The sequence below is a fragment of the Gigantopelta aegis genome, chromosome 8, assembly GCF_016097555.1.
Source record: "Gigantopelta aegis isolate Gae_Host chromosome 8, Gae_host_genome, whole genome shotgun sequence".
NCBI classification, from domain to species: Eukaryota; Metazoa; Mollusca; class Gastropoda; order Neomphalida; family Peltospiridae; genus Gigantopelta; species Gigantopelta aegis.
In genome coordinates this window covers 1,061,977-1,089,970 of record NC_054706.1, presented here as the reverse complement: position 1 = coordinate 1,089,970, position 27,994 = coordinate 1,061,977, and the positions used below count along the sequence as shown (strand labels likewise).

Sequence of the window (27,994 nt, the reverse complement as noted above, 5' to 3'; positions counted from 1 at the left end):
TCAATGTGCTCTAATGGTGTCATTAAACAAAACAACGTTTAACAGTTAGATACCCGATTCTTTTCAGGCTGTGATATATATCCTGGTGTGATCTGTTTGTGTATGTTTTAAAGCTGGCTATGAAACTGGATTGAGGAAGTGTTTTTAACAGCCAGGTACAGGTATATTGTATATTGTATACTGTAGTGTTGAAACCTGACACTAAACTAAACCTGGAGTCGGTGAGTGAAGTGTTTGTACTTCATGGACTGGTTGACTGTCACAGAGCTCGACTTTATATTACAGCTTATAATTATTCAAGACACAGGCAATGGTGGAGAGAGTTATCAAAACAACTTTATATCTGGATAACTCTAGCAGAGGTAGGTGAATCATTTACAGGTTTTTACAGCTAGTATATATGTGTTTTGTACAGTGAACATTATGTACAGCATGGTGTGTTATGTGGATAACAATATGGAGAAATGTATAGATTAAACATATTGGTTCAAATTTACGAAACCTGCTTTAATCTTTTGTGCATTTACATGTGACTGCATACATTTACAATGCTGAAACACCTGCATTACGAAAAGCATGCTTTATAAAATCATTCTGTTGTATAATGTAGGATAATGCACAGAAGTTTGTAATGTCTTTTAGAAGATGTTATTTGTGTATTGTGCATATAGTATCTAGTGCTGATCCACAGGGTACAGGGGTTCATTGACTGCAAACAGATGAATATTAAAATGAATGTGTTTATTTTTCATGGGTGAGACATAACCACTTGGTTGGATGAGCATCAACTTCAGAATATTGTACGTGTCCTACTTTCTATTCCACAATCACTGTTTGTATCAACGAATTATAGCAAATAAATTATAGCAAATGTTTAAAGCAATGCGATATTGGCGTAGCCAGGATTTTATATTGGGGGGCTTCTACATGTGGGGGAGCACTCAAACTGCATTTCTGTTTTTCTGCTTGGTCTGTCTGAACTCTGCCCTGGCTGCTGTTTTGATGGCAGAAGTTTGTTTTTGTTTAACAACACCACTAGAGCACATTGATTTATTAATCATCAGCTATTGGATGTCTAACATTTGGTAATTTTAACATCTAATCTTAGAGAGGAAACCCGCTACATTTTTCCATTAGTAGCGAGGGATCTTTTATATGCACCATCCCACTGACAGGATGGCACATACCACTGCCTGTGATACACCAGTCATGGTGCACTGACACCGACAGCGACTGACAGGGACCCACCAACAGGATCAATCTGTATCAAGCGAGTGCTTTAATACCACATAGATTTGTTTTCTGCTTATAAAGGATTGTTAGGGAAGCAATTTAGAATATTTGTGATGAAAGCATACTATGGCCCTCTAGCTTCAGATTTGGGGGGGGGGGGTCTGTGCCCCTCTGCCCCATACCCCTTGCTTCTTACACCAATGATTGTGTGTGGGATTGATTAATGTTTGGTCGTTTGCAACTGTGATAATGCCCCTTTAAATTTCCTGATGTTTTTAGGTGTTATTTTCTTCCCCCAGTAATGCCTGGCAGCAACAACATCATGTATCAACCGCTACTGCAGACAGCAGCAAGTGATGGTGACGATGAGGATGAGGATTTCCTCGAGGTAACTCCCAGCGATGGGTCAGTCCATTCACGTGAAAAGGGAGACAGGTGTGATGACATCGAGCTGGAACTTCTTACAAAGAGTCGATTCAAACACAGCAAGCAAGATGAGTACCAGGGTGAAGGTCGCGACAGAGACAGAAAGAGATGTCTTCTTCTCTCGGCTGTTGTTGTAGTGCTGTGTGTTGTTGTTGTTACTGCTGGTGTTGTCATGGTGACGCTGTCACATGAGCCAGACAGTCAGACAAACAGTCAGGATTGGTCAGTGGTGTTTGATAATTCAGGTAAGTGTCCATCCAAGTATCCAGGCCTCACCTTGTCCATTGCCAAATCAGCCAACAAATAAGGAAATACTCTAAATACCGGTATGTCAAAATTGTCTGAAACAAAATTCTTACCACTTTGAGCCCTGGTATCCAGGCACAGCAACCAGACCTACCAAAGATCTGGTATCCAGACACAGCAACCAAACTTACCAAAGGTCTTCCACCAGCATACTGGGTTATTTGAGGTAAATTTATGCAGGTTTTAGGATGCTAATTATTACGGTTATAGCAGCCTTGGGAAAAATTGTGAGTGACCTGATAGTCCTAAGATCACCTTAATTGCAGATTTACCTTATGATCTTAGTGCTAAGATCACCTTAATTGCAGATTTACCTTATGATCTTAGTGCTAAGATCACCTTAATTCAACTTCAACTTCAACTTCTTTATTCACATAAAGACCACCAACGGTGGTACATGTGCCAAGGTGGATGGTGGCAATATACATGTATAACATACTGTACATACATATAATATATACTGCTACAAATAATAAACTTAATTACTGTTAATCTCTAAATTTTGTCATTATAAGACTAACAAATTTACTAAGTTTTCGTAATCTTGACAGCCGTTTCTCTTGCAACAACATAGAAAACTTATAGAAGTTTGGTTGTGTTATAAATTCTTTTTTTAAAAATAATTTTCTTTCTGTCAAAAATGCAGGACATTCAAACAAAGCATGATATTCATCTCCTACACACTCATTCTGGCATAATGTACAATATCTTTCCAAGTAAGGGATGTTACTCCAACGACCTCATTCTACAGGTAATAAGTGGTTACCAGTTCGAAAGCAACGGAAGTGATACAGTTTTTGGCAGAAATATGTAAAATTCTTGATTAAATTCTGGTTTAATACAATTATAAATTTTACCTTTTGAGGTATTTAACTTATTACTATTCCATTCTTGGCGAAATTGATCTTTAAGTCTTGTTTCTATTAAAGATATCAACCATCCCTTACTTGAGAAACCTTGTTGTTGCCACACAAAACTCAGCCCACAATTATCTAAAATACGTTTAACATTATCTAACCAAGGAGAAATATATCCGTTACAATATTTATATAATAAATTCTTATATAAAATAGAGATTAATTTATTATCCTTATCCAAAATAATTTTACACCAATATGATATTATCCTTTTATATATTTGTAAACGAATCGGCATTTTACCTGTTTCTCCATACAACATATAATTAGGAGTGTTTTTCTTTAATTTTAAACAAATTTTAATTGCAGAGCTACCTTATGATCATAGTGTTAAGATCACCTTAATTGTAGATTTACCTTATGATCATAGTGCTAAGATCACCTTAATTGTAGAGCTACCTTATGATCATAGTGCTAAGATCACCTTAATTGTAGATTTACCTTATAATCATAGTGCTAAGATCACCTTAATTGTAGATTTACCTTATGATCATAGTGCTAAGATCACCTTAATTGCAGAGTTACCGTATGATCATAGTGCTAATTTCACCTTAATTGTAGATTTACCTTATGATCATAGTGCTAAGATCACCTTAATTGTAGATTTACCTTATGATCATAGTGCTAAGATCACCTTAATTGCAGAGTTACCGTATGATCATAGTGCTAAGATCACCTTAATTGTAGAGCTACCGTATGATCATAGTGCTAAGATCACCTTAATTGTAGATTTACCTTATGATCATAGTGCTAAGATCACCTTAATTGTAGATTTACCGTATGATCATAGTGCTAAGACCACCTTAATTGCAGAGTTACCGTATGATCATAGTGCTAAGATCACCTTAATTGTAGATTTACCTTATGATCATAGTGCTAAGATCACCTTAATTGTAGAGCTACCTTATGATCATAGTGCTAAGATCACCTTAATTGCAGAGTTATCGTATGATCATAGTGCTAAGATCACCTTAATTGTAGGTTTACCTTATGATCATAGTGCTAAGATCACCCTAATTGCAGAACTACCTTATGATCATAGTGCTAAGATCACCTTAATTGCAGAGTTACCGTATGATCATAGTGCTAAGATCACCTTAATTGTAGATTTACCTTATGATCATAGTGCTAAGATCACCTTAATTGCAGAGTTACCGTATGATCATACTGCTAAGATCACCTTAATTGTAGATTTACCTTATGATCTTAGTGCTAAGATGGGAATGGGAACTCTATTTACGTGCCCCTATGCAAAAAGGTTCAGGCACGCCTACCACGGATTCGGCCTCTGACCTCGCCAGTGGACGGTTCCGTGGCAGGAAGGGGGGGGGGGGGGGGGGGGGGGTAGGGGAAGGGGGGCAGTTGAGATGATGGGGGGAATTAATTTCTTTTTTTGGTAAGACCAAATGTTCTAAAATTAAAAAAGAAGATTAACTTATTATAGCAAAAAAAGAAAAGAAAAGAGTTTTAGAATGCACCAGAAAAAATAAAAAATAACATTTAATATTAAGTAGGATATAGGTTATGTAATTTACAAATTACTTTAGTTGGTGCCATTTTCAGCCGGGCTTGCCAAAAGTAATTAAATAATATTACAAATATATTTACCAAACTATAAACATATAATATGTTATTTACTAACTAAGAGACCTGGAGGCTAGGGATTCGCAAAGGGGGGGGGGGGGGGGGGGGGGGGGGGCATCGCGCCCAATCCGGTTAACGGTCAAACAAGCGGGTAGGCCCCGGTTAGCTGGTCCGGATTTCCATGGGATGGAAGTGCCGGGGAAGGGAGACCTCCTAGCAGGTAATCTACCGGTCGAAACTGCCTACGCCCTACCGCACCCAAAAGCACCCTACCACGGCACCCCCCATCCCGACCACCCCCAAGTTATCCATACGGCAAGTAAGGGCTTTATTTATTATGATGATGATATAGGGAAGGAAGGGTGGGAATGATGGGGAAAGGATGAATAATGATGGTGTAGAGCCCGCCAGTCGCCGTCCAGAGTGTTGGTGAAAACGTATCGTGTAGAGATGTTGGTTGGTTGATGGTTGTTGATAAATCCGGAGATGTCCACTAGGAATTCCTCAAGCATTCATGAGCATAACATCTGGAAGGATGGGTCACCTATACGGATGGGTCACCTATACAGATGGGTCACCTATATGGATGGGTCACCTATACGGATGGGTCACCTATACGGATGACAGTGCTAAGATCACTTTGTGGAACAGGGCCCTGCCTTTTAAAGTTTACTACTCTAGATCCTGCCATATTTTACTGTACACCCTCCCCCCTACACCCATATTCAACTGATGTTAATACTGCAGTGCTAGTAAATGCTAGCTAGCATGTGGTGTTGGTGAATCATATTAAATGATTGTGACAGGGCAGGAATGGGTTAAATCATTATTGGGTACAGAACATTGCCCTGGTATCCTATGACAGGATAGCACATATCACAGCCTTTAATAAAACAGATATAATGTATGTAATAGTTGAATGTATGATGTTATTTTAAGTATAAGTATTCATTTTGTAATTATTGTTTTTTAATTATTGCTATATGATTTGACGAGCATGGATCCAAGGTCTTAATGTTTGAACAATGTAATACAAGTTATATTTACGATGTTGTGGACAGCTCAGAAGACAGAACTGGAGGAAACTAACAGAAAGCGTCGAAACAGATTGAAATCGCAGGAGCAATTGGAAAGTTTTTTATATTAAGATAATAAAAATGTTAGGCAGAGGATGATAGATGAGAAAGATGAATGGAAGTGTGAGCTAGCTTTGACTGGATTGGAACCACTGTCATCAGCTTGATTGTTCAGCAGTTTATTCACTAGACCACCGAGCTCACTGCTGCGTAAATTTGGCCTGTTATGTCTAGTGTGTTCATTATATACACTTTGATCTGCATATGTGGAATATTAGAAGATGTAAGTAATGTAAAAGATAAAAACAAAATGTATTAGTTATTTTAGTTTCTTTCTTACAAATTACTATTTTCATATTATTTAGTATGTTATAAATTATTTTTGACAGCGTCAGAGTCGAGTGTTCAGACTGTAGATGTTATAAATTACTATTTTCATACTATTTACAATGTTATAAATTTATAAATGATATTTTTGACAGCGTCAGAGTCGAGTGTTCAGACTGTAGATGCTGACGGTGACGGTCTGGATGATATTCTCATCGGGATATCGAATCCAGCTCTCACTTTGTCTGGGGATGAACTCACCAAGAAATATGGCCGCATTGATGAATTTTGTGCTGAACACAGTGAGTAAAAATTTACAAGTTTGTTTTGTTTAATGATACCACTAGAGCATATTGATTTATTAATCATTGGCTATTAGATGTTAAACATTTGGTAATTTTGACATATAGTCTTAAATAGGAAACCCGCTACATTTTTCCATTAGTAGCAAGGGATCTTTTATATGCACAGACAGGACAGCATATACCACAGCCTTTGATATTCTTGTTGTGGTGCACTGGCTGGGACAAAAAATAGAAAAGACAGTGAGTCATTCTTATAGTGAAGAAACCTGAAGTGTTGTGTAAATATTACCAGTATGTTAGAGGTACTAGCGTCTGTATTTTTGTCTAAAGTTAGTTTCACCAGACATAACACTAATGTTTTCTTACCTAGTGATGTAAAATTTCATTCTAGGTGTATAACCACCTACAAATTCATTCAGCATCCCACAATCCATCATTTTCTAATTTAATATGGAGATGAGTAATTTATGTTAATTGTTTGTAATCAAGTGAAGTGTTCTACATTGTCACAAATTGTGACGATTCATCAGGATGATATTTTAAGCAGTATTTTGTCAGTATCCTCACAATTCTAGTGCTCACCAAATGGTCATATCTAGTAGGCCTAGATTCATGTGGAGGATGCTGGGGTGCACACCTTTTCTCCAAACTACATACAAAATAGCATTTACAGTAAAGACTCGTATAAACTGGAAGTTACTGTGAGTGTGGACACAGTGGTCCGATAGTTGCGTTTGATGCGTCTGCAGCTTGCTTTTTGGGCATATACACCAGGAATGATTATTTCTTTCTGGGTGGCCTCATGCATTTTGAGACGAATGCATCACATCCAGTCAAAAGACACTCTCATTGAAACTAATACATGTACTCATATATCAAGGGGTTTTTCAGCCCGACTGCATGGTAATTCTGATATAGTCTCAGAGAGGAAACCTGCAACATTTTCCCATTAGTTGTTAGGGATCCTTTATATGCACCATTCCACAGGCAGGATAGCACATACCACAACCACAGTTGAGGTGCACTGGATGAAATAGAGAAATAGCCCAGTGGGTCCACCAACAGAAATTGATCCCAGACTGACATCAGGCGAGCACTCTACCACTGGGCTACTTCCTGCCCCCATCAAGACACTGTGTTAATTTAGCTTCTGCAGACATTCTAACAACTACGAACACACCTTAAGTATTTACATCAATAGGCCAAACAATAAACTGTTGGTTTCAACTAGCTGTATATGTTTTCTTGTGGACAATATACATTGAAAAGTAAAAAAAACTAAAACAAAGGAAAATGAAATTCTGGGTGATAAAGAGAAGTGTGCTGATTTTTAGGAATAGTTATGAACACCATAATATATTAATGTTTTTAAAAAGTTGGCTCTCTTAATTTGTGATGATTTGCTTTGCTTTTTTATTTTATTATTATTTGTATTTTTTGTAGACCTTTCCGCCCCATGTGTTGGTCTTCTGATTGCTCTACGAGGCTACGATGGAAAGGAACTCTGGAGGAGTCCAACTCATTCAGGGGTCCTGTTTGTCAAATGCAATGAGATTGATGTAAACCAAGATGGCCAACCTGACTGCATTGTTACCGGGAGACACGGGACAACGCAGGCTGTTGACATCCGAACAGGTGTTTTTACCTTTAATACACATACATGGGCAATAAACAATACACTGACATAAACCTTTGGTTTTTATTAATAATCCTCATTAAAGTTTGTCTTACACATTGCACTTGAAGTCTGTTTTAATATTTTGATACTAATTTCTAGAACTGCTTTTAATTTCGTGCATAAAATCTGGTTTGAAATCTGAGAATCATACATAATGATTCCTATATATATATATATACTCCATAAAATGAAGGTTTATTTTTTTTAAAACAATTTTCTTATTTTCTTATGTAAGAATTGTTTGTAATTTTTGTGTGAATTTATCAAACAGTCACTAATTGTATGAAAGCATGTAGCTTAGCAAAGCAATTTTATTCTAAATTTGTGACTGTTATATATCGATAAATTCACAAAAATGTCAAACAATTTATGTAATCACATCCCATATGAAGCAGTCTGAGGTTTATCAAAGGATAACATTCACTGTTTTCAGTGACATCATCCAGTCAGAATGGCGTAAATCATATAACGCTAGGAAGTTTGTGATTATAATTTATTCATTTTAAATTTCTATATATTGTTTTTACAAAATCATTGTGACCATTTATGACTATTTTTCTTTTTACAATTTCCAAGGAAAATCTCTGTGGTCTGTTGCTGTGGAGACCGAGACGGATCACTTCAACCGCACGTGGAACACGTTCCAGGCACTGACGATGTTAGACTTTGATGGTGATGGTGTGGCTGAAGTTCTCGTGTCTCACGGTGGTTACCCGTATGCAGCACCAGCGGTAATAACACAGACCCAGCACCACCACCCCCACCTCAGGCTGTCTGTCTTCCTCTGAAATACATCTCATCCTGATGGGAAATAACATAACACAGAACTTATAAATACAACACAATCTGACCACCTTAGTAATATCTATATGCAGGGCCGTAGCTAGGATTTCTTTTGGTGGGGGGGTGGGGGTAGATTAATTCTTGGAACAAATGAGCATGGAAGGTGCAAGACACTAAGGAATCCAGGGTCATGCTTCCAGACAATTTTGAAATTTAGAGACTCTGAAATACCATTTTGCAGCCAATTGTGGGAGGTTACATGCTTAAAACCAAGAAGACGATTTTCTTTTAGTTTCTATTATTTTTGCAGGAATGTTTTTTTGGGGGGATGGGGAGGGAACTGCTTCTGACTTTGCCAGTGACTGAGTTGAGGGTTAAATAAATGACATTAAATAAAACCTTGTGTTTGTTGACACTTACATTCTCATATCTCTACTCCAGAACCACCACCGTATAGCAGGACGGTTAATTCTGTTGTCAGGAGCAACTGGGAAGCCAATGGGTCACTTCTTGCCAATGCCACAAAACAAAGAGACGTACATGAGTCCTGTGGAGTACAGAGCGCCAGATGGGTCACACTTCGTCCTGTTCGGAAGTGGGGGAGAAACTGTCCCAGGTATGTCACATTGAGGTCAAGGTCTAGGTCACACCAGATGGATTACAGTTTGTCTTGTTCGGAAGTGCTGAGTAACCGAGATAAAAATGAAAGAAAGGAAATGTTTTATTTAATGACGCACTCAACACATTTTATTTCTGGTTGTATGGCATCAGACATATGGTTAAGGACCACACAGATATAGAGTAAACCTGCTGTCTCCACTTCATGGGCTACTCTTTTCGATTAGCAGCAAGGGATCTTTTATTTGCACTATCCCACAGAGAGGATAGTACATATCATGGCTGTTGTTACACCAGTTGTTGAGCACTGGCTGGCACGATAAATAGCCCAATGAGCCCACCATACTTAGTCCTAAATGACCATATAAAACTTTACCACTGGGCTACATCCCATCCTCCGAAGTGGGGGAGAAACCATCTAGTACATCACATTGAGGTCAAGGTCTAAACTAGACAGTTCAGAAGTGGGGGAGAAACCGTCCCAGGTATCATATTGAGGTCAAGTCTGTATGAATCAGAATAAAACTAGACCATTGAGGTACTTCACACCAGTGTATGAATGGGGGAAAACTCCCAGATCACATTGAGGTCAAGGTCTGGGTCACACCAGATGGGTCACAGTTCATCCTGTTATGGGGGAAAAACCGTCCCAGGTATGTCATAAAGGTCTAGACACCAGATGGGTACTTAGAAACCTTCCCAAATATGTATGAATAGGTCACACCAACGGGTCACAGTTCGTCCTGTTCGGAAGTGGGGAAGAAACCGTCTCAAATATGTCACATTGAGGTCAAGGTCTAGGTCACACCAGACATGTCTTGTCGGTATTTGAATATGTCACATAAGGTCACACAGTTATGTCACATTAAGGTTAAGGCTGGTTATTTAATTGCTATCCAGGGTATGGTCCAGGTCTAGGTGAGTTATAAGTTGGATTAAGGTCAGGTTCAGTTATTAGTCCACAATCAGCCTGTCTGTTCCAATCATTTAATTTGGTAGATATGGAAAGATATATATTAGGAAAGATAATGAAGTTTGAGAAAATACAAGCATTATACATGTAGTTTGATGAAAAACACATTGAATATTCTGAGACTAATATTACAATCAAGAAACTGTCCGTCCCTCCCTCCCTCCCTCTCTCTGTCTCTCTCTGTCTCTCTCTGTCTCTCTCTCTCTCTCTCTCTGTCTGTCTGTCTCTCTCTCTCTCTCTCTCTCTCTCTCTCTCTCTCTCTCTCTCTCTCTCTCTCTCTCTGTTTCTCTCTCTCTCTCTGACTCTCTCTCTCTGTGTCTATCTTTCTCTGTGACTATCTCTCTCTTTCTATCTGTCTCTGTCTCTGTCTCTCTCTGTCTCTCTCTTTCTCTCTCTCTCATTGGGTATAACTGTAGAACACTTTATTCAAAGTAAGCTGATTTCTATGAGTTTTCTTCCAGGTGATTTCATGGCCGTGTCGTATGCTGATCTGTACCAACACATCATGGGATATTCAACATGGAAGCCCGTTCCTGGTATAGAGAACCGCACTGCTGACTCATGGTGGTCCAGCATCCCGCGCGGGCCTGGGGACATCATCACAATCTATAGGTACAGTCACACTAAATGATTTATAGAAATAATATCGACTTGGTTTATATCCACCAGATTTTGAATGCAAGTAAATTTAGAAGTAAAAATAATATGACAGGCAGCAATGGAGATTTGTTGTGTGTATTTTGATGACAGTCCTAGACTGGTTTTAGTATTTATGATAAATGAATGTGACAGGACGAGAACCAGTCAAGCAAACTAGACCATACTTAGTGTAGAAATATAAAACTAGACCATACTTAGTGTATGAATATAAAACTAGACCATACTTAGTGTACGAATATAAAACTAGACCATACTTAGTGTATGAATATAAAACTAGACCATACTTAGTGTATGAATATAAAACTAGACCGTACTTAGTGTATGAATATAAAACTAGACCGTACTTACATGTAGTGTATGAATATAAAACTAGACCATACTTAGTGTATGAATATAAAACTAGACCATACTTAGTGTATGAATATAAAACTAGACCATACTTAGTGTATGAATATAAAACTAGACCGTACTTACATGTAGTGTATGAATATAAAACTAGACCATACTTAGTGTATGAATATAAAACTAGACCGTACTTACATGTAGTGTATGAATATAAAACTAGACCGTACTTACATGTAGTGTATGAATATAAAACTAGACCATACTTAGTGTATGAATATAAAACTAGACCGTACTTACATGTAGTGTATGAATATAAAACTAGACCATACTTAGTGTATGAATATAAAACTAGACCGTACTTACATGTAGTGTATGAATATAAAACTAGACCATACTTAGTGTATGAATATAAAACTAGACCATACTTAGTGTATGAATATAAAACTAGACCATACTTAGTGTATGAATATAAAACTAGACCATACTTAGTGTATGAATATAAAACTAGACCGTACTTACATGTAGTGTATGAATATAAAACTAGACCATACTTAGTGTATGAATATAAAACTAGACCGTACTTACATGTAGTGTATGAATATAAAACTAGACCATACTTAGTGTATGAATATAAAACTAGACCGTACTTACATGTAGTGTATGAATATAAAACTAGACCATACTTAGTGTATGAATATAAAACTAGATCAAACTTTGTGAATAAATATGAAACTATTTTATTCATATTGTATAAATGTGAAACTATTTTATACTTAGTGTATAAATATGAAACTATTTCATTTATATTGTATAAATATGAAACTATTTTATACTTATAGTGTATAAATATGAAACTATTTCATTCATATGGTATAAATATGAAACTATTCAGGGCTCGGGAGAATGGGATCATGTAGTGTTTTGTGTTTTCAGAGGCCGGTAGAAGGGGATTATGAAGTGTTTTGTGTTTTTAGGGGCCAGGAGAAGGGGATCATGAAGTGTTTTGTGTTTTTAGGGGCCAGGAGAAGGGGATCATGAAGTGTTTTGTGTTTTTAGGGGCCAGGAGAAGGGGATCATGAAGTGTTGTGTTTTTAGGGGCCAGGAGAAGGGGATCATGAAGTGTTTTGTGTTTTTAGGGGCCAGGAGAATGGGATTATGTAGTGTTTTGTGTTTTTAGGGGCCAGAAGGGGATTATGTAGTGTTTTGTGTTTTCAGGGGCCAGGAGAAGGGGATCATGAAGTGTTTTGTGTTTTTAGGGGCCAGGAGAAGGGATCATGAAGTGTTGTGTTTTTAGGGGCCAGGAGAAGGGGATTATGTAGTGTTTTGTGTTTTCAGGGGCCAGGAGAAGGGGATCATGAAGTGTTTTGTGTTTTCAGGGGCTGGGAGAAGGGGATCATGAAGTGTTTTGTGTTTTTAGGGGCCAGGAGAAGGGGATTATGTAGTGTTTTGTGTTTTTAGGGGCCAGAAGGGGATTATGTAGTGTTTTGCATTTCCAGGGGCCAGAAGAAGGGGATTATGAAGTGTTTTGTGTTTTCAGGGGCCAGGAGAAGGGGATTATGAAGTGTTTTGTGTTTTCAGGAGCCAGGAGAAGGGGATCATGAAGTGTTGTGTGTTTTCAGGGGCCAGGAGAAGGGGATTATGAAGTGTTTTGTGTTTTCAGGGGCCAGGAGAAGGGGATTATGTAGTGTTTTGTGTTTTTAGGGGCCAGGAGAAGGGGATTATGAAGTTTTTGTGTTTTCAGGGGCTGGGAGAAGGGGATTATGTAGTGTTTTGTGTTTTCAGGGGCCAGGAGAAGGGGATTATGTAGTGTTTTGTGTTTTCAGGGGCTGGGAGAAGGGGATCATGAAGTGTTTTGTGTTTTTAGGGGCCAGGAGAAGGGGATCATGTAGTGTTTTGTGTTTTTAGGGGCCGGGAGAAGGGGATGATGTAGTGTTTTGTGTTTTCAGGGGCCGGGAGAAGGGGATCATGAAGTGTTTTGTGTTTTCAGGGGCCAGGAGAAGGGGATCATGAAGTGTTTTGTGTTTTCAGGGGCCAGGAGAAGGGGATCATGAAGTGTTTTGTGTTTTCAGGGGCCAGGAGAAGGGGATCATGAAGTGTTTTGTGTTTTCAGGAGCCAGGAAAAGGATCATGAAGTGTTTTGTGTTTTCAGGAGCCAGGAGAAGGGGATCATGAAGTGTTTTGTGTTTTCAGAGGCCAGGAGAAGGGGATCATGAAGTGTTTTGTGTTTTCAGGAGCCAGGAAAAGGATCATGAAGTGTTTTGTGTTTTCAGGAGCCAGGAGAAGGGGATCATGAAGTGTTTTGTGTTTTCAGGGGCCAGGAGAAGGGGATCATGAAGTGTTTTGTGTTTTCAGAGGCCAGGAGAAGGGGATCATGAAGTGTTTTGTGTTTTCAGAGGCCAGGAGAAGGGGATCATGAAGTGTTTTGTGTTTTCAGGGCCAGGAGAAGGGGATTATGAAGTGTTTTGTGTTTTCAGGGGCCAGGAGAAGGGGATCATGAAGTGTTTTGTGTTTTCAGGGGCCAGGAGAAGGGGATCATGATCCCCCCTGAGCTGGTTGACGTGACAGGGGATGGCGTTGATGACATACTGATGACATCGTTCGAGGGGAAGATGATCCTGTTTGACGGAAAGACTCTCGACCCAGTGTGGACAGCTTCGTTCCCTGGTATGGAATCTTACAGGTGTGCATGTTCACTGGCTTATAATTCAATAAGGATGAGATAGAAAATGTTATTGTGTGATTTACATTAAAGGGATTTTTCTGAATTTTTTAGCTGTATAGTGGGCCCATTTGGGCTATTTCATGCTCCAGCCAGTGCACCAATCAAAGGCCGTGGTATGTGCTATTCTGTCTAAGGGATGGTGCATATATAATAGATCCCTTTCTGCTAATCGAAAAGAGTAGCCCACGAAGTGGCAACAACAGGTTTCCTCCCTCAATATCTGTGTGGTCTTAACCATATGTCCAATGTCATATAACCGTAAATATAATGTGTTGAGTTTGTCGTTAAATAAACCATTTCCTTCCTTTTAGCTGTACAAGACGTTGAGATCTGTTTGTTCCCCTCAAATTAACACAGTAAACACACAGCCTGTTTTTCTTGTTTTTAAACATGATCTTACTTTAACATGTTTAAATATAAATCATCATAAACATATATACATTTATAAACATCTTGTATATCAAAGTCAGTCGTATGTACGGTCCTGTCTGTGGGGATATTTTTATAGTGTGGGGGTGTGTTTTATTTTCTTCAGTTCTCCAGCTCCAGGATATTTTGATGATGATGATGTCATTGACTTCATGATGCACTGGAATGCAGGGGTGTGGCCCGATTATGACTTCTCTCTGGTGAGTAAACTGATTTCATCTGTCTTTAAAAGTCAAATCTCAGGTGTAGTTTTATTATTCAGGGCTGTAACAGGAGGGCTGTACAGGAGGGCTGTACAAGAGGGTTGTAACAGGAGGGCTGTACAAGAGGGCTGTAACAGGAGGGCTGTAACAGGAGGACTGTAACAGGAGGGCTGTACAAGAGGGTTGTAACAGGAGGGCTGTACAAGAGGGCTGTAACAGGAGGGCTGTAACAGGAGGGATGTACAAGAGGGCTGTAACAGGAGGGCTGTACAGGAGGGCTGTAACAGGAGGGCTGTACAGGAGGGCTGTACAGGAGGGCTGTAACAGGAGGGATGTACAAGAGGGCTGTAACAGGAGGGCTGTACAGGAGGGCTGTAACAGGAGGGCTGTACAGGAGGGCTGTACAGGAGGGCTGTAACAGGAGGGCTGTAACAGGAGGGCTGTACAAGAGGGCTGTAACAGGAGGGCTGTAACATGAGGGCTGTAACAGGAGGGCTGTACAAGAGGGTTGTAACAGGAGGGCTGTACAAGAGGGCTGTAACAGGAGGGCTGTAACAGGAGAACTGTAACAGGAGGGCTGTACAAGAGGGTTGTAACAGGAGGGCTGTACAAGAGGGCTGTAACAGGAGGGCTGTAACAGGAGGGATGTACAAGAGGGCTGTAACAGGAGGGCTGTAACAAGAGGGCTGTACAGGAGGGCTGTAACAGGAGGGCTGTACAGGAGGGTTGTACAGGAGGGCTGTAACAGGAGGGCTGTAACAGGAGGGCTGTAACAGGAGGGCTGTAACAGGAGGGCTGTAACAGGAGGGATGTACAAGAGGGCTGTAACAGGAGGGCTGTAACAGGAGGACTGTAACAGGAGGGCTGTACAAGAGGGTTGTAACAGGAGGGCTGTACAAGAGGGCTGTAACAGGAGGGCTGTAACAGGAGGGCTGTACAAGAGGGCTGTAACAGGAGGGCTGTAACAGGAGGGCTGTAACAAGAGGGCTGTACAGGAGGGCTGTAACAGGAGGGCTGTACAGGAGGGCTGTACAGGAGGGCTGTAACAGGAGGGCTGTAACAGGAGGGCTGTACAAGAGGGCTGTAACAGGAGGACTGTAACAGGAGGGCTGTAACAGGAGGGCTGTAACAGGAGGGCTGTACAAGAGGACTGGAACAGGAGGACTGTAACAGGAGGACTGTAACAGGAGGGCTGTACAAGAGGACTGTAACAGGAGGGCTGTAACAGGAGGACTGTAACAGGAGGGCTGTAACAGGAGGGCTGTAACAGGAGGGCTGTATCAGGAGGGCTGTATCAGGAGGGCTGTAACAGGAGGGCTGTAACAGGAGGACTGTAACAGGAGGACTGTAACAGGAGGGCTGTATCAGGAGGGCTGTACAAGAGGACTGTAACAGGAGGGCTGTAACAGGAGGGCTGTACAAGAGGACTGGAACAGGAGGACTGTAACAGGAGGACTGTAACAGGAGGGCTGTACAAGAGGACTGTAACAGGAGGGCTGTATCAGGAGGACTGTATCAGGAGGACTGTAACAGGAGGACTGTAACAGGAGGGCTGTATCAGGAGGACTGTATCAGGAGGACTGTAACAGGAGGACTGTATCAGGAGGACTGTATCAGGAGGACTGTAACAGGAGGGCTGTAACAGGAGGGCTGTAACAGGAGGGATGTACACGAGGGCTGTAACAGGAGGGCTGTAACAGGAGGACTGTAACAGGAGGGCTGTACAAGAGGGTTGTAACAGGAGGGCTGTACAGGAGGGCTGTAACAGGAGGGCTGTAACAGGAGGGATGTACAAGAGGGCTGTAACAAGAGGGCTGTACAGGAGGGCTGTAACAGGAGGGCTGTACAGGAGGGCTGTACAGGAGGGCTGTAACAGGAGGGCTGTAACAGGAGGGCTGTACAAGAGGGCTGTAACAGGAGGACTGTAACAGGAGGGCTGTAACAGGAGGGCTGTAACAGGAGGGCTGTAACAGGAGGGCTGTACAAGAGGACTGGAACAGGAGGACTGTAACAGGAGGACTGTAACAGGAGGGCTGTACAAGAGGACTGTAACAGGAGGGCTGTATCAGGAGGACTGTAACAGGAGGGCTGTATCAGGAGGGCTGTAACAGGAGGACTGTAACAGGAGGGCTGTATCAGGAGGGCTGTATCAGGAGGGCTGTAACAGGAGGGCTGTAACAGGAGGACTGTAACAGGAGGGCTGTATCAGGAGGGCTGTACAAGAGGACTGTAACAGGAGGGCTGTAACAGGAGGGCTGTACAAGAGGACTGGAACAGGAGGACTGTAACAGGAGGACTGTAACAGGAGGGCTGTACAAGAGGACTGTAACAGGAGGGCTGTATCAGGAGGACTGTATCAGGAGGACTGTAACAGGAGGACTGTATCAGGAGGACTGTAACAGGAGGACTGTAACAGGAGGGCTGTAACAGGAGGACTGTAACAGGAGGACTGTATCAGGAGGACTGTAACAGGAGGGCTGTTGTTACAAATCCCCAAAAAACAAAAACCATTTTTCTTCTATAATGACACCATTTTCTGGATTTTATTGAAGGATTACATAAATATTTTCAGTGATGTGGGCCGCACCAGAATTGAACACATACAGGTAGGAGGGACGTGAATCACAGTCACCTTCACCTTCGTTACAGAGGGGATGATTTTCTCTTTCACATTTTGGAAAATTCTGTTTCACATTAGTCAATTTCAATTTTTAAAATTTGTTTTATCATTTACTGTCAAATGATAATTTTAGGTTTTGTGCAAATATCGTGAAATTCTCCCATACAGATTGTTGGATATGCCCAAAGTTTTTCTTAATGTAAATTGTTTTTGTATGAATGTGTCATGTGATTCATTTAGGATTACAAATGACCACATATCTGTTTTTAAAGAAGAAGATATCAAATTGGACAGTACCGGAAATCAACCGTTACGTAATAAACACTAAAACCAAATGCATAGCCTACATCTTTATTTGAAGTTAACATCATTTCACTCTATGTTTGTATTTGGTACATTCTCACATGCCATGTTCCATATCTACAGTAAATGTGTGTATAAACTTTATGCCAGTTCTTTGCATTTCAGCATACAATCCAGCCAGTGCACCACAACTGGTATATATAAGGCCGTGGTATGTACTATCCTGTCTGTGGGATGGTGCATATAAAAGATCCCTTACTGCTAATCGAAAGAGTAGCCCATGAAGTGGCGACAGCGAGTTTCCTCTCTCAATATCTGTGTGGTCCTTAACAATATGTCTGATGCCATATAACTGTAAATACAATGTGTTGAGTGCGTTATTAAATAAAACATTTCTAGCATACTACTAGTGGTAAATTCTTGCCAAAATGCTATAACTGTGTTTGAGCATGAAATAAAAAGTATTTGTTAAAAAGAAATAATACCACAAAATAAACATCTGTACAAATCGGGGATTTCATTCTGTGATTCCGTCTGGTTTTCTGTGACCACGACAAATCAGTCCCTCTTGGATTATCAGTTTCGTCCTGGTAGGTCTGTGTATTTTGCATCCTGTCTACATTGTTTAAATAATTTTTAGTGATGAGCATATTAAAAAATTGTCTGCTTCACATATTATTTCCGAGCAAAGAGTTTATAATGACTATAGCAATATAATTGTGATGGATTAATATTTGTTGTTTCCATGCAGGTTGTGGTTATCAGTGGAGTCGATGGTAAAACAATTTGGTCGACTCGCACAATGAAATACGTCACATCATCAGACATTGTGTTACGTCAGAAACACAGCCACAATGATCTGTTTGTTGTCAAGATGAAGGGCCGGGTCAGCTCTGGAGTCAAATCACATCCTAGAGCACACCATGTAAGTACAGCCAAAACATCTAAAAGTTATTCAGTACTGCGAAAACATCTGTAAGTTATTCAGTACAGCCAAAAGATCTGTAAGTTATTCAGGACAGCCAAAACATCTGTAAGTTATTCAGTATAGTCAAAACATCTGTAAGTTATTCAGTACAGCCAAAACATCTGTAAGTTATTCAGTACAGCCAAAACATCTGTAACTTATTCAGTATAGCCAAAACATCTGTACGTTATTCAGTACAGCCAAAATATCTGTAAGTTATTCAGTATAGCCAAAACATCTGTAAGTTATTCATGGCAGCCAAAACATCTTTAAATTATTCACTACAGCCAAAACATCTATAAGTTATTCAGGACAGCCAAAACATCTGTATGTTATTCAGGACAGCCAAAACATCTGTAAGTTATTCAGGGCAGCTAAAACATCTATAAGTTATTCAGGACAGCCAAAACATCTATAAGTTATTCAGAACAGTCAAAACATCTGTAAGTTATTCAAGTGAACATGGAGTTCAGTACATTCAAGTGAACATGGAGTTCAGTGCATTCAAGTGAACATGGAATTCAGTACATTCAAGTGAGCATGGAGTTCAATGCATTCAAGTGAACATGGAGTTCAGTGCATTCAAGTGAACATGGAGTTCAATGCATTCAAGTGAACATGGCAGTATCATGGCTTATAAGCATACAAGACAGGCATGGGGGGGGATGAGGGGGAGCAAACATTCTAGAGATATTTTTACCATGTATTTCCATCATTCTACCCGCAAAATTAGTTGCAATTAGTTAAACATGCATAGTGTTTTGTTTACAACCCTATCTACATGTAGCTGTTTGGCAGTAATGCTAATATGAATAAATGTTGCTATTCAGATTTGCACATTTTCGTTTCATTCGGGCAAACACCAGCCTACACCTCTAGGAAAATAGAAGCCGTACACATGGCTTTGTTATATCATTAAAAATACGTCATTTACATGTCACTATCCCACAATCAATTCTTGTACAGTTAATCATGAAAAACAAGCTGGTGATGTGGATGCTAGAAATTGGTGTGCATTGTGATAAAAAGTGTTTCATTACCTTACTTTATGTAATAATTGTGTTAGGCCATTAACAATATTTTGTCTTCTTGCAGATTGATAAACGTCATTTTGGAGGTGATGAAAGCAAACATACAGAGAGTAATTTATGTGAGTGGTTAAATTTATAGAACTGTTCTGTAATGGATCAGGTGAAGGTTTCATTGATTGAAACATTTTATTGGATAACCTACACACACACACACACACACACACATGCACACAAACACATGCACACACACAAATATGCACATGCACACATACACACACGCACACACACAAACACACACGCACACACACACAAACACACACAGAGAGACAGACAGACACATACACAAAAGGATTGGGCAAATGCAGGGGCGGCACAGTGTAAAAAAATAGTGGTACGGCTCGTGGTTGCCAGACTCACCTTTCAAATTACTTGTACAGACATTTTCACAGATATAGCAAATATACCACACACACACACAAAAGTGGTACGGCCATGGCCGTACCGGCCGTACCATCTATGCTGCCCCTGACATGTTATCCAGCTTATGAGACCCTCTCCCAGTAATTGATATCTCATGATCTGTAGGTTTGTTACACAGACTCTAATGTAATAAATTGCACTTATTTTATTTAATTTTATACTTGTTGGCTATGTATAATTAACGTTATAGGAGTTGAGTAACATTCCATTCTTCTGCCAGGTTCTGACCGCGAGTCAGACTATAGGTCGGACAACGTGTTGTGTGGTGACGACACTGGCTCTCTAGATGAGGAGGTGATCGCTGTGGATGGCGGTGCTGTTAGACATGCTCCTCGCATCGTCCTCATCAAGGCAGACCGGTTCTACTACAGTATGCATTTCACTTGGATTACAGTGTAGAGAAAAACTAACCTGGTGTCCTCCAACTACTCTATCAATGTCAGTGGGAAGACATTTAAAACAATTAGAACAAGAAACACTAACCTGGTGTCCTCCAACTACTCTTTCAAAGTCAGTGGGAAGACATTTAAAACAATTAGAACAAGAAACACTAACTTGGTGTCCTCCAACTACTCTTTCAGTGTTAGTGGGAAGACATTTATAACAATTAGAACAAGAAACACTAACTTGGTGTCCTCCAACTACTCTTTCAGTGTCAGTGGGAAGACATTTAAAACAATTAGAACAAGAAACACTAACTTGGTGTCCTCCAACTACTCTTTCAGTGTCAGTGGGAAGACATTTAAAACAATTAGAACAAGAAATACTAACCTGGTGTCCTCCAACTACTCTTTCAATGTCAGTGGGAAGACATTTATAACAATTAGAACAAGAAACACTAACTTGGTGTCCTCCAACTACTCTTTCAGTGTCAGTGGGAAGACATTTAAAACAATTAGAACAAGAAACACTAACCTGGTGTCCTCCAACTACTCTATCAATGTCAGTGGGAAGACATTTAAAACAAGTAGAACAAGAAACACTAACTTGGTGTCCTCCAACTACTCTTTCAGTGTCAGTGGGAAGACATTTAAAACAATTAGAACAAGAAACACTATCTTGGTGTCCTCCTTTACTCTATCAATGTCAGTGGGAAGACATTTAAAACAATTAGAACAAGAAACACTAACCTGGTGTCCTCCAACTACTCTTTCAGTGTCAGTGGGAAGACATTTAAAACAATTAGAACAAGAAACACTAACCTGGTGTCCTCCAACTACTCTATCAATGTCAGTGGGAAGACATTTAAAACAATTAGAACAAGAAACACTAACTTGGTGTCCTCCTTTACTCTATCAATGTCAGTGGGAAGACATTTAAAACAATTAGAACAAGAAACACTAACCTGGTGTCCTCCAACTACTCTTTCAATGTCAGTGGGAAGACATTTAAAACAATTAGAACAAGAAACACTAACCTGGTGTCCTCCAACTACTCTATCAATGTCAGTGGGAAGACATTTAAAACAATTAGAACAAGAAACACTAACCTGGTGTCCTCCAACTACTCTATCAATGTCAGTGGGAAGACATTTAAAACAATTAGAACAAGAAACACTAACTTGGTGTCCTCCTTTACTCTATCAATGTCAGTGGGAAGACATTTAAAACAATTAGAACAAGAAACACTAACTTGGTGTCCTCCAACTACTCTTTCAAAGTCAGTGGGAAGACATTTAAAACAATTAGAACAAGAAAACTAAGAAAATCCGAGCCAAAGAGAATGTGATCCATGATGGTCCTAGGTATTGGAATGTGATGTAGAAGGCTCTGGTCACCAAACTCTGTAGATTACACACTGGCTCAGTTGAAAGGCGAATTACTATATTACTAGTCTTGCCACTCTGGAGATTACACACTGGCTCAGTTGAAAGGCGAATTACTATATTACTAGTCTCGCCACTCGCAGATTACACACTGGCTCAGTTGAAAGGCGAATTACTATATTACTAGTCTCGCCACTCTGTAGATTAAACACTGGCTCAGTTGAAAGGCGAATTACTATATTACTAGTCTCGCCACTCTGGAGATTACACACTGGCTCAGTTGAAAGGCGAATTACTATATTACTAGTCTCGCCACTCTGGAGATTACACACTGGCTCAGTTGAAAGGCGAATTACTATATTACTAGTCTCGCCACTCTGGAGATTACACACTGGCTCAGTTGAAAGGCGAATTACTATATTACTAGTCTCGCCACTCGCAGATTACACACTGGCTCAGTTGAAAGGCGAATTACTATATTACTAGTCTCGCCACTCGCAGATTACACACTGGCTCAGTTGAAAGGCGAATTACTATATTACTAGTCTCACCACTCTGTAGATTGCACACTGGCTCACTTGAAAGGTGAATTACTGTATTACTAGTCTCGCCACTCTGTAGATTAAACACTGGCTCAGTTGAAAGGCGAATTACTATATTACTAGTCTCGCCACTCTGGAGATTACACACTGGCTCAGTTGAAAGGCGAATTACTATATTACTAGTCTCGCCACTCGCAGATTACACACTGGCTCACTTGAAAGGCGAATTACTATATTACTAGTCTTGCCACTCGCAGATTACACACTGGCTCAGTTGAAAGGCGAATTACTATATTACTAGTCTCGCCACTCTGGAGATTACACACTGGCTCAGTTAAAAGACGAATTACTATATTACTAGTCTCGCCACTCGCAGATATTTTCTCATTCCAATACTGATTCTTGCTCACTTGAAAGATTACACACTGGCTCAGTTCGAATTACTATATTACTAGTCTCGCCACTATTACACACTGGCTCAGTTAAAAGACATTACTATATTACTAGTCTCGCCACTCGCAGATATTTTCTCATTCCAATACTGATTCTTCCTAACTAGTCCAGTCAACAAATAATGTGATTTTACAGGTTCTTTGATAAGAAAAGGCATTATTCCACTAACAAGAACAATAAACATGTTTATATGTACATTGTATTTAAGTCAATTTACATGTTTTATTAAACTTATTAAAGTATTAGAACAGTATAACTACAACAGTGAAGTAAAGCAATGTAATTACATGTATTACAACAGTAAACTACAACTATATAATATTGTAACATTTCTTTTCTTAAAATATTTTAATTTCACTATTGATATTGTTTTGTTAAATATCATGGAGTATACATGTATTTCAGTTTAACAATAAAGTTGGTTTCTATTTTACAGGTGTGAAGGCTACAAGGAATGAAACTTCTTGTATTCGGCTAGACCCAGTAACACAATCTGCAAATGTCTGCACAATATTTGAACCAGTTGTGAAAAACACAGGTAAATAAATGTTAGTTTCATGCATGTCCATGGCAGGTGAGCACTTCCTTCTGCTCACCTCATACTCACCCGAAGACAGTGGGGTAGGCTGGGCGGGGCCATCTGGGTAGTCGCCCCCGGGTGCCAAATTCTTAACTGATGGAAGGGACTCGGGGAGTGCTAACAGTCCACTGGTTTAGGGGGCACAATACTTGCCATGCCCCAGGCACTGGCAACCCACGCTACGCCACTGCCCAAAGATGGAAAGTGGTGACTATGTTTGTACTCTCCTTTCTTTCATCATTTACCTTTGTTATCTGTGCTGATGTTGGTTGTTTAGATGTGTGGAGCCACTCTCATTATTTGAAATATCTCAACTACAATTATCAGTAGACTGCTCAGTTGCTGTTTGCAAATGGAAAGGTATAAAAAGACTAAAGACAGACTAACAGCAGGTGCTTAGGTTAAAAACAATACAAGTGTTCGTACAACTGAAATGACTAATCAAAATGGAGCTACCAATGCTTAAAGTGGACTCTTATAACTGATTATTGAGCTGTGTATTAGGTTGTTGTTAATCATACATTCCTTTCTTTTTTTGGTAGACGTTGTAGCTGACGTTGATGGAGATGGAAACCCGGACCTCGTCAGTCTGAATCTGATGATGGCGGTGGTGCGCGATGCCCGATACAGCTTCGTGCGAGGTCAGTTCCGGGTTGTCGTTTCTAAAACAGACCTGTCACAAGCACTAAGACACAGTGACATTGTCAGTCTCAATGTGACGACAACGACAAGCAGCAAACAAATAGATGTCAAAGAACACTATGCGTCTATCAAATTTATTACCATGTCTCAGCAAAAATGGACTAGATATCTTGGAGCAAAGGTTAATGGGAAATATTAACATGGTGACTATGGGTCTATGGGTCTACATCCCAACAAAGATGAACTGGGTACCTTGGAGCAAAATTCAGTGGGAAATACTAATATGGTCACTACGGGTCTATGACATTTACTACCATGTCCCAGGAAAAATGGACGGGGTATCTTCAAAGGTCAATGGGAAATACTAATATGGTGACTATAGGTCTATGAAATTTACTACAATGTCCCAGGAAAGATGGATGGAGTATTTTCATAGGTCAATGAGAAATACTAATATGGTGACTATGGGTCTGTGATATTTACCACAACGTCCCAGGAAAGATGGATGGAGTATCTTCAAAGGCTAATGAGAAATACTGGTGTGGTAACTATGGATCTACAAACTGTATTCCAATGTCCTAGCAAAGATGGACTTGATATCTTGAGTCATTGGTTATTGGGACGTACATGTAGTGGTCTATAAAATTATACCCAGGTCCCAGCAAAGGTTGACTGGGTATTTTGTGTCAAGGGTTAATGGGAAATAATACAGTGACTGTACTGTGTTATTTAGTCCAGTCACTGTCAGTACATATAAAAGATCCTTACTGCTCATGTGGTGTCAGCAAGTTTTTACACATTATTTTGTATCTCATTTACAAGATGAAGTGTCACAACATATAAAGAGATTTGGCACTGATTAAACAATGTGTTGTTGGAGTTTACCAAATATAGTGGAAATCCCTTGTGGTTAAGCAGACAACATGTATCAGTATTGAATTCAGACCTCAGCCCAGTTTGACAAAACATTGTAAGCCTAATTTTGCATGTAGACATAAATCTACAACTAAAACAATTCTTATTGCTATCATAGTACAACAAATATAGTTTTAAGTACACATATTTCATTTTCTTTTGTCCTTAAAATGCTCCATCTTCCGTAATGGTGTAATTTTCTGTGTGAAATAGATGCCATACACATGTAAACGATTGCCCAGTATAACTGCTAGATGCAGACGTGAACTTATGATGTTTGGTCAAATTGGCCCCTGTTCTATAGCTGCTGTATGTATGAAGTGTGCAACTGATAGTTTGGTTTGGTGCGATGGTTGGAGATTTCCTTGGCCTTGCATACTATCGCATTAAAATGAGATTTTTTAGCTATGTCTTTGAAATCAGTAGCAGTTTAAGAGGGTTGCTAAAGGAGCCTGGGCACACCCACCTGTTCTTCAATGGTCTACTTACTTGAAACAAAATGTTTATTGAATTTTGCAGTAATTTGACCTCAGAATACAATAACAAAAAAAACCCCACCCTACATTTTGCAGACTTGTGAAATCCAAACCAAAGTTTCTTCAAATAAAGATTCAGATATTCACAAATTGTTTAGTAAATAATGGCAACAGCCTTCAGATGTGAAATATCTATGTAGCATGTCATACGTTCTTAATAATTAAATGTGTAAAATTAAAATGAACTTGATTATAGTGGAATAATATAATCATGTTCATTTTCAATATTTACTGTTTAATTTTAATTTATTTACCTCATTCACTACAATGTTTATAACTTTTATGAAAATATTAGACTTACCTACCTACATGCTATTACTTTGACTAAACAACTACATGTAGAAATTTTTATAGTCAACAATTAGGAGTAATATTTTCACTCCTAGTTTTGTTTTTGAAATAACAATTTAAACCATTTTAAATGGGAGTCCATCAGCTTATCATCAAATGTGTAACAATATTGAAATTTAATTGTTGCTAATAAGTAAATTATTCAGTGTGTATGTCATGATAAATAAAATTAATAATAAAATTATATTTTTATACATTCTATTTATTTGTAAAATTGTTGATATCACCAGAAAATCTCAAACATACAAATATAGTTTTATTTATTCAAGATACCCATTTGAAATGTTTTTATTATTATATTTATAGAATTTTATTTCTACCATGTGCCTGATATGGAGAGTCATAATTATTTTAGATGGGATTTCGTGTTGTATTTTTGATATTACTGTCATTGCTAATGCTTGTGTTTGTATTGGATGTTGAAAAATGTGTTTGCTTTCTCTGTGGAGGTTTTACACATCACAGACTGACTGAAATAATGTTGTCTCTCAAGTGTGGCAGAGAAAAATGTGTTTGCTTTCTCTGTGGAGGTTTTACACATCACAGACTGACTGAAATAATGTTGTCTCTCAAGTGTGGCAGAGAAAAATGTGTTTGCTTTCTCTGTAGAGGTTTTACACATCACAGACTGACTGAAATAATGTTGTCTCTCAAGTGTGGCAGAGAAAAATGTGTTTGCTTTCTCTGTAGAGGTTTTACACATCACAGACTGACTGAAATAATGTTGTCTCTCAAGTGTGGCAGAGAAAAATGTGTTTGATTTCTCTGTAGAGGTTTTACACATCACAGACTGACTGAAATAATGTTGTCTCTCAAGTGTGGCAGAGAAAAATGTGTTTGCTTTCTCTGTAGAGGTTTTACACATCACAGACTGACTGAAATAATGTTGTCTCTCAAGTGTGGCAGAGAAAAATGTGTTTGATTTCTCTGTAGAGGTTTTACACATCACAGACTGACTGAAATAATGTTGTCTCTCAAGTGTGGCAGAGAAAAATGTGTTTGCTTTCTCTGTAGAGGTTTTACACATCACAGACTGACTGAAATAATGTTGTCTCTCAAGTGTGGCAGAGAAAAATGTGTTTGCTTTCTCTGTAGAGGTTTTACACATCACAGACTGACTGAAATAATGTTGTCTCTCAAGTGTGGCAGAGAAAAATGTGTTTGATTTCTCTGTAGAGGTTTTACACATCACAGACTGACTGAAATAATGTTGTCTCTCAAGTGTGGCAGTGAAAAATGTGTTTGCTTTCTCTGTAGAGGTTTTACACATCACAGACTGACTGAAATAATGTTGTCTCTCAAGTGTGGCAGAGAAAAATGTGTTTGCTTTCTCTGTAGAGGTTTTACACATCACAGACTGACTGAAATAATGTTGTCTCTCAAGTGTGACAGAGAAAAATGTGTTTGCTTTCTCTGTAGAGGTTTTACACATCACAGACTGACTGAAATAATGTTGTCTCTCAAGTGTGGCAGAGAAAAATGTGTTTGCTTTCTCTGTAGAGGTTTTACACATCACAGACTGACTGAAATAATGTCTCTCAAGTGTGGTAGAGAAAAATGTGTTTGCTTTCTCTGTAGAGGTTTTACACATCACAGACTGACTGAAATAATGTTGTCTCTCAAGTGTGACAGAGAAAAATGTGTTTGCTTTCTCTGTAAAGGTTTTACACATCACAGACTGACTGAAATAATGTTGTCTCTCAAGTGTGGCAGAGAAAAATGTGTTTGCTTTCTCTGTAGAGGTTTTACACATCACAGACTGACTGAAATAATGTTGTCTCTCAAGTGTAGCAGAGAAAAATGTTTCCCTGGAAATTATATACTAAAAACTAATTTGGCACATTCGCCTGATAAATAATAATTTGCAGAAATGATTTGATAAATTAATGTACTAAGAATGATTTGATAAATTAATGTACTAAGAATGATTTGTGTTTGTTCTGTATGATGGTGCATATAAAATATTCTTTGCTGCTAATAAAAAAAAAGAGTAGCCAATGAACTGGTAACAGCGGGTTTCCTCTCTCAATATCTGCCTGTTCCTTAACCATATGTCTGCCGCCATATAACCGTAAATAAAAGTGTGTTTTGTGCGTTGTTCAATAAAACATTACCTTAATTCTGTGAAAGAAGGGAGACAACTGCTACTAGTGACAGTAAAGATGAACGATCTTACAGTAATCTCCCTTTACAAGTGATGTTTCTTCAGTGTTTTGTTTGAGAT

General features: G+C 39.2%; 2 protein-coding genes across 2 annotated transcripts; one reads left to right on the top strand and one right to left on the bottom strand.

The window, feature by feature from the left end:
* The first annotated feature begins 7 nt into the window (after nt 1–7).
* On the top strand, nt 8–27,695 carry LOC121378486 (protein FAM234B-like). Its single transcript, XM_041506677.1, has 14 exons — nt 8–362; nt 1,533–1,904; nt 6,025–6,171; nt 7,618–7,809; nt 8,429–8,583; nt 9,077–9,251; nt 10,688–10,838; nt 13,747–13,911; nt 14,489–14,582; nt 18,260–18,433; nt 19,571–19,625; nt 20,207–20,356; nt 23,183–23,284; nt 23,869–27,695. Exons 1-14 carry the CDS (start codon nt 311–313, stop codon nt 24,165–24,167), a joined length of 2,283 nt encoding a protein of 760 aa, XP_041362611.1. The 5' UTR covers nt 8–310; the 3' UTR covers nt 24,168–27,695.
* On the bottom strand, nt 26,150–27,692 carry LOC121378489. Its single transcript, XM_041506680.1, has 2 exons — nt 26,280–27,692; nt 26,150–26,198 (listed from the first exon to the last, which is right to left on the bottom strand). Exons 1-2 carry the CDS (start codon nt 27,521–27,523, stop codon nt 26,165–26,167), a joined length of 1,278 nt encoding a protein of 425 aa, XP_041362614.1. The 5' UTR covers nt 27,524–27,692; the 3' UTR covers nt 26,150–26,164.
* Nucleotides 27,696–27,994: the final 299 nt, after the last annotated feature.

Bases quoted from the DNA above. Each gene is read 5' to 3' on its own strand.
- LOC121378486 (XM_041506677.1), top strand. From the start codon at position 311: ATGGTGGAGAGAGTTATCAAAACAACTTTATATCTGGATAACTCTAGC. The intron at 7,810-8,428 runs GTGTTTTTACCT...ACAATTTCCAAG, and splicing joins GGCTGTTGACATCCGAACAG to GAAAATCTCTGTGGTCTGTT. The intron at 23,285-23,868 runs GTAAATAAATGT...TTTTTTTGGTAG, and splicing joins ACCAGTTGTGAAAAACACAG to ACGTTGTAGCTGACGTTGAT.
- LOC121378489 (XM_041506680.1), bottom strand. From the start codon at position 27,523: ATGTGTAAAACCTCTACAGAGAAAGCAAACACATTTTTCTCTGCCACA. The intron at 26,199-26,279 runs ATTTTTCTCTGC...GAAAGCAAACAC, and splicing joins TCCACAGAGAAAGCAAACAC to ATTTTTCAACATCCAATACA.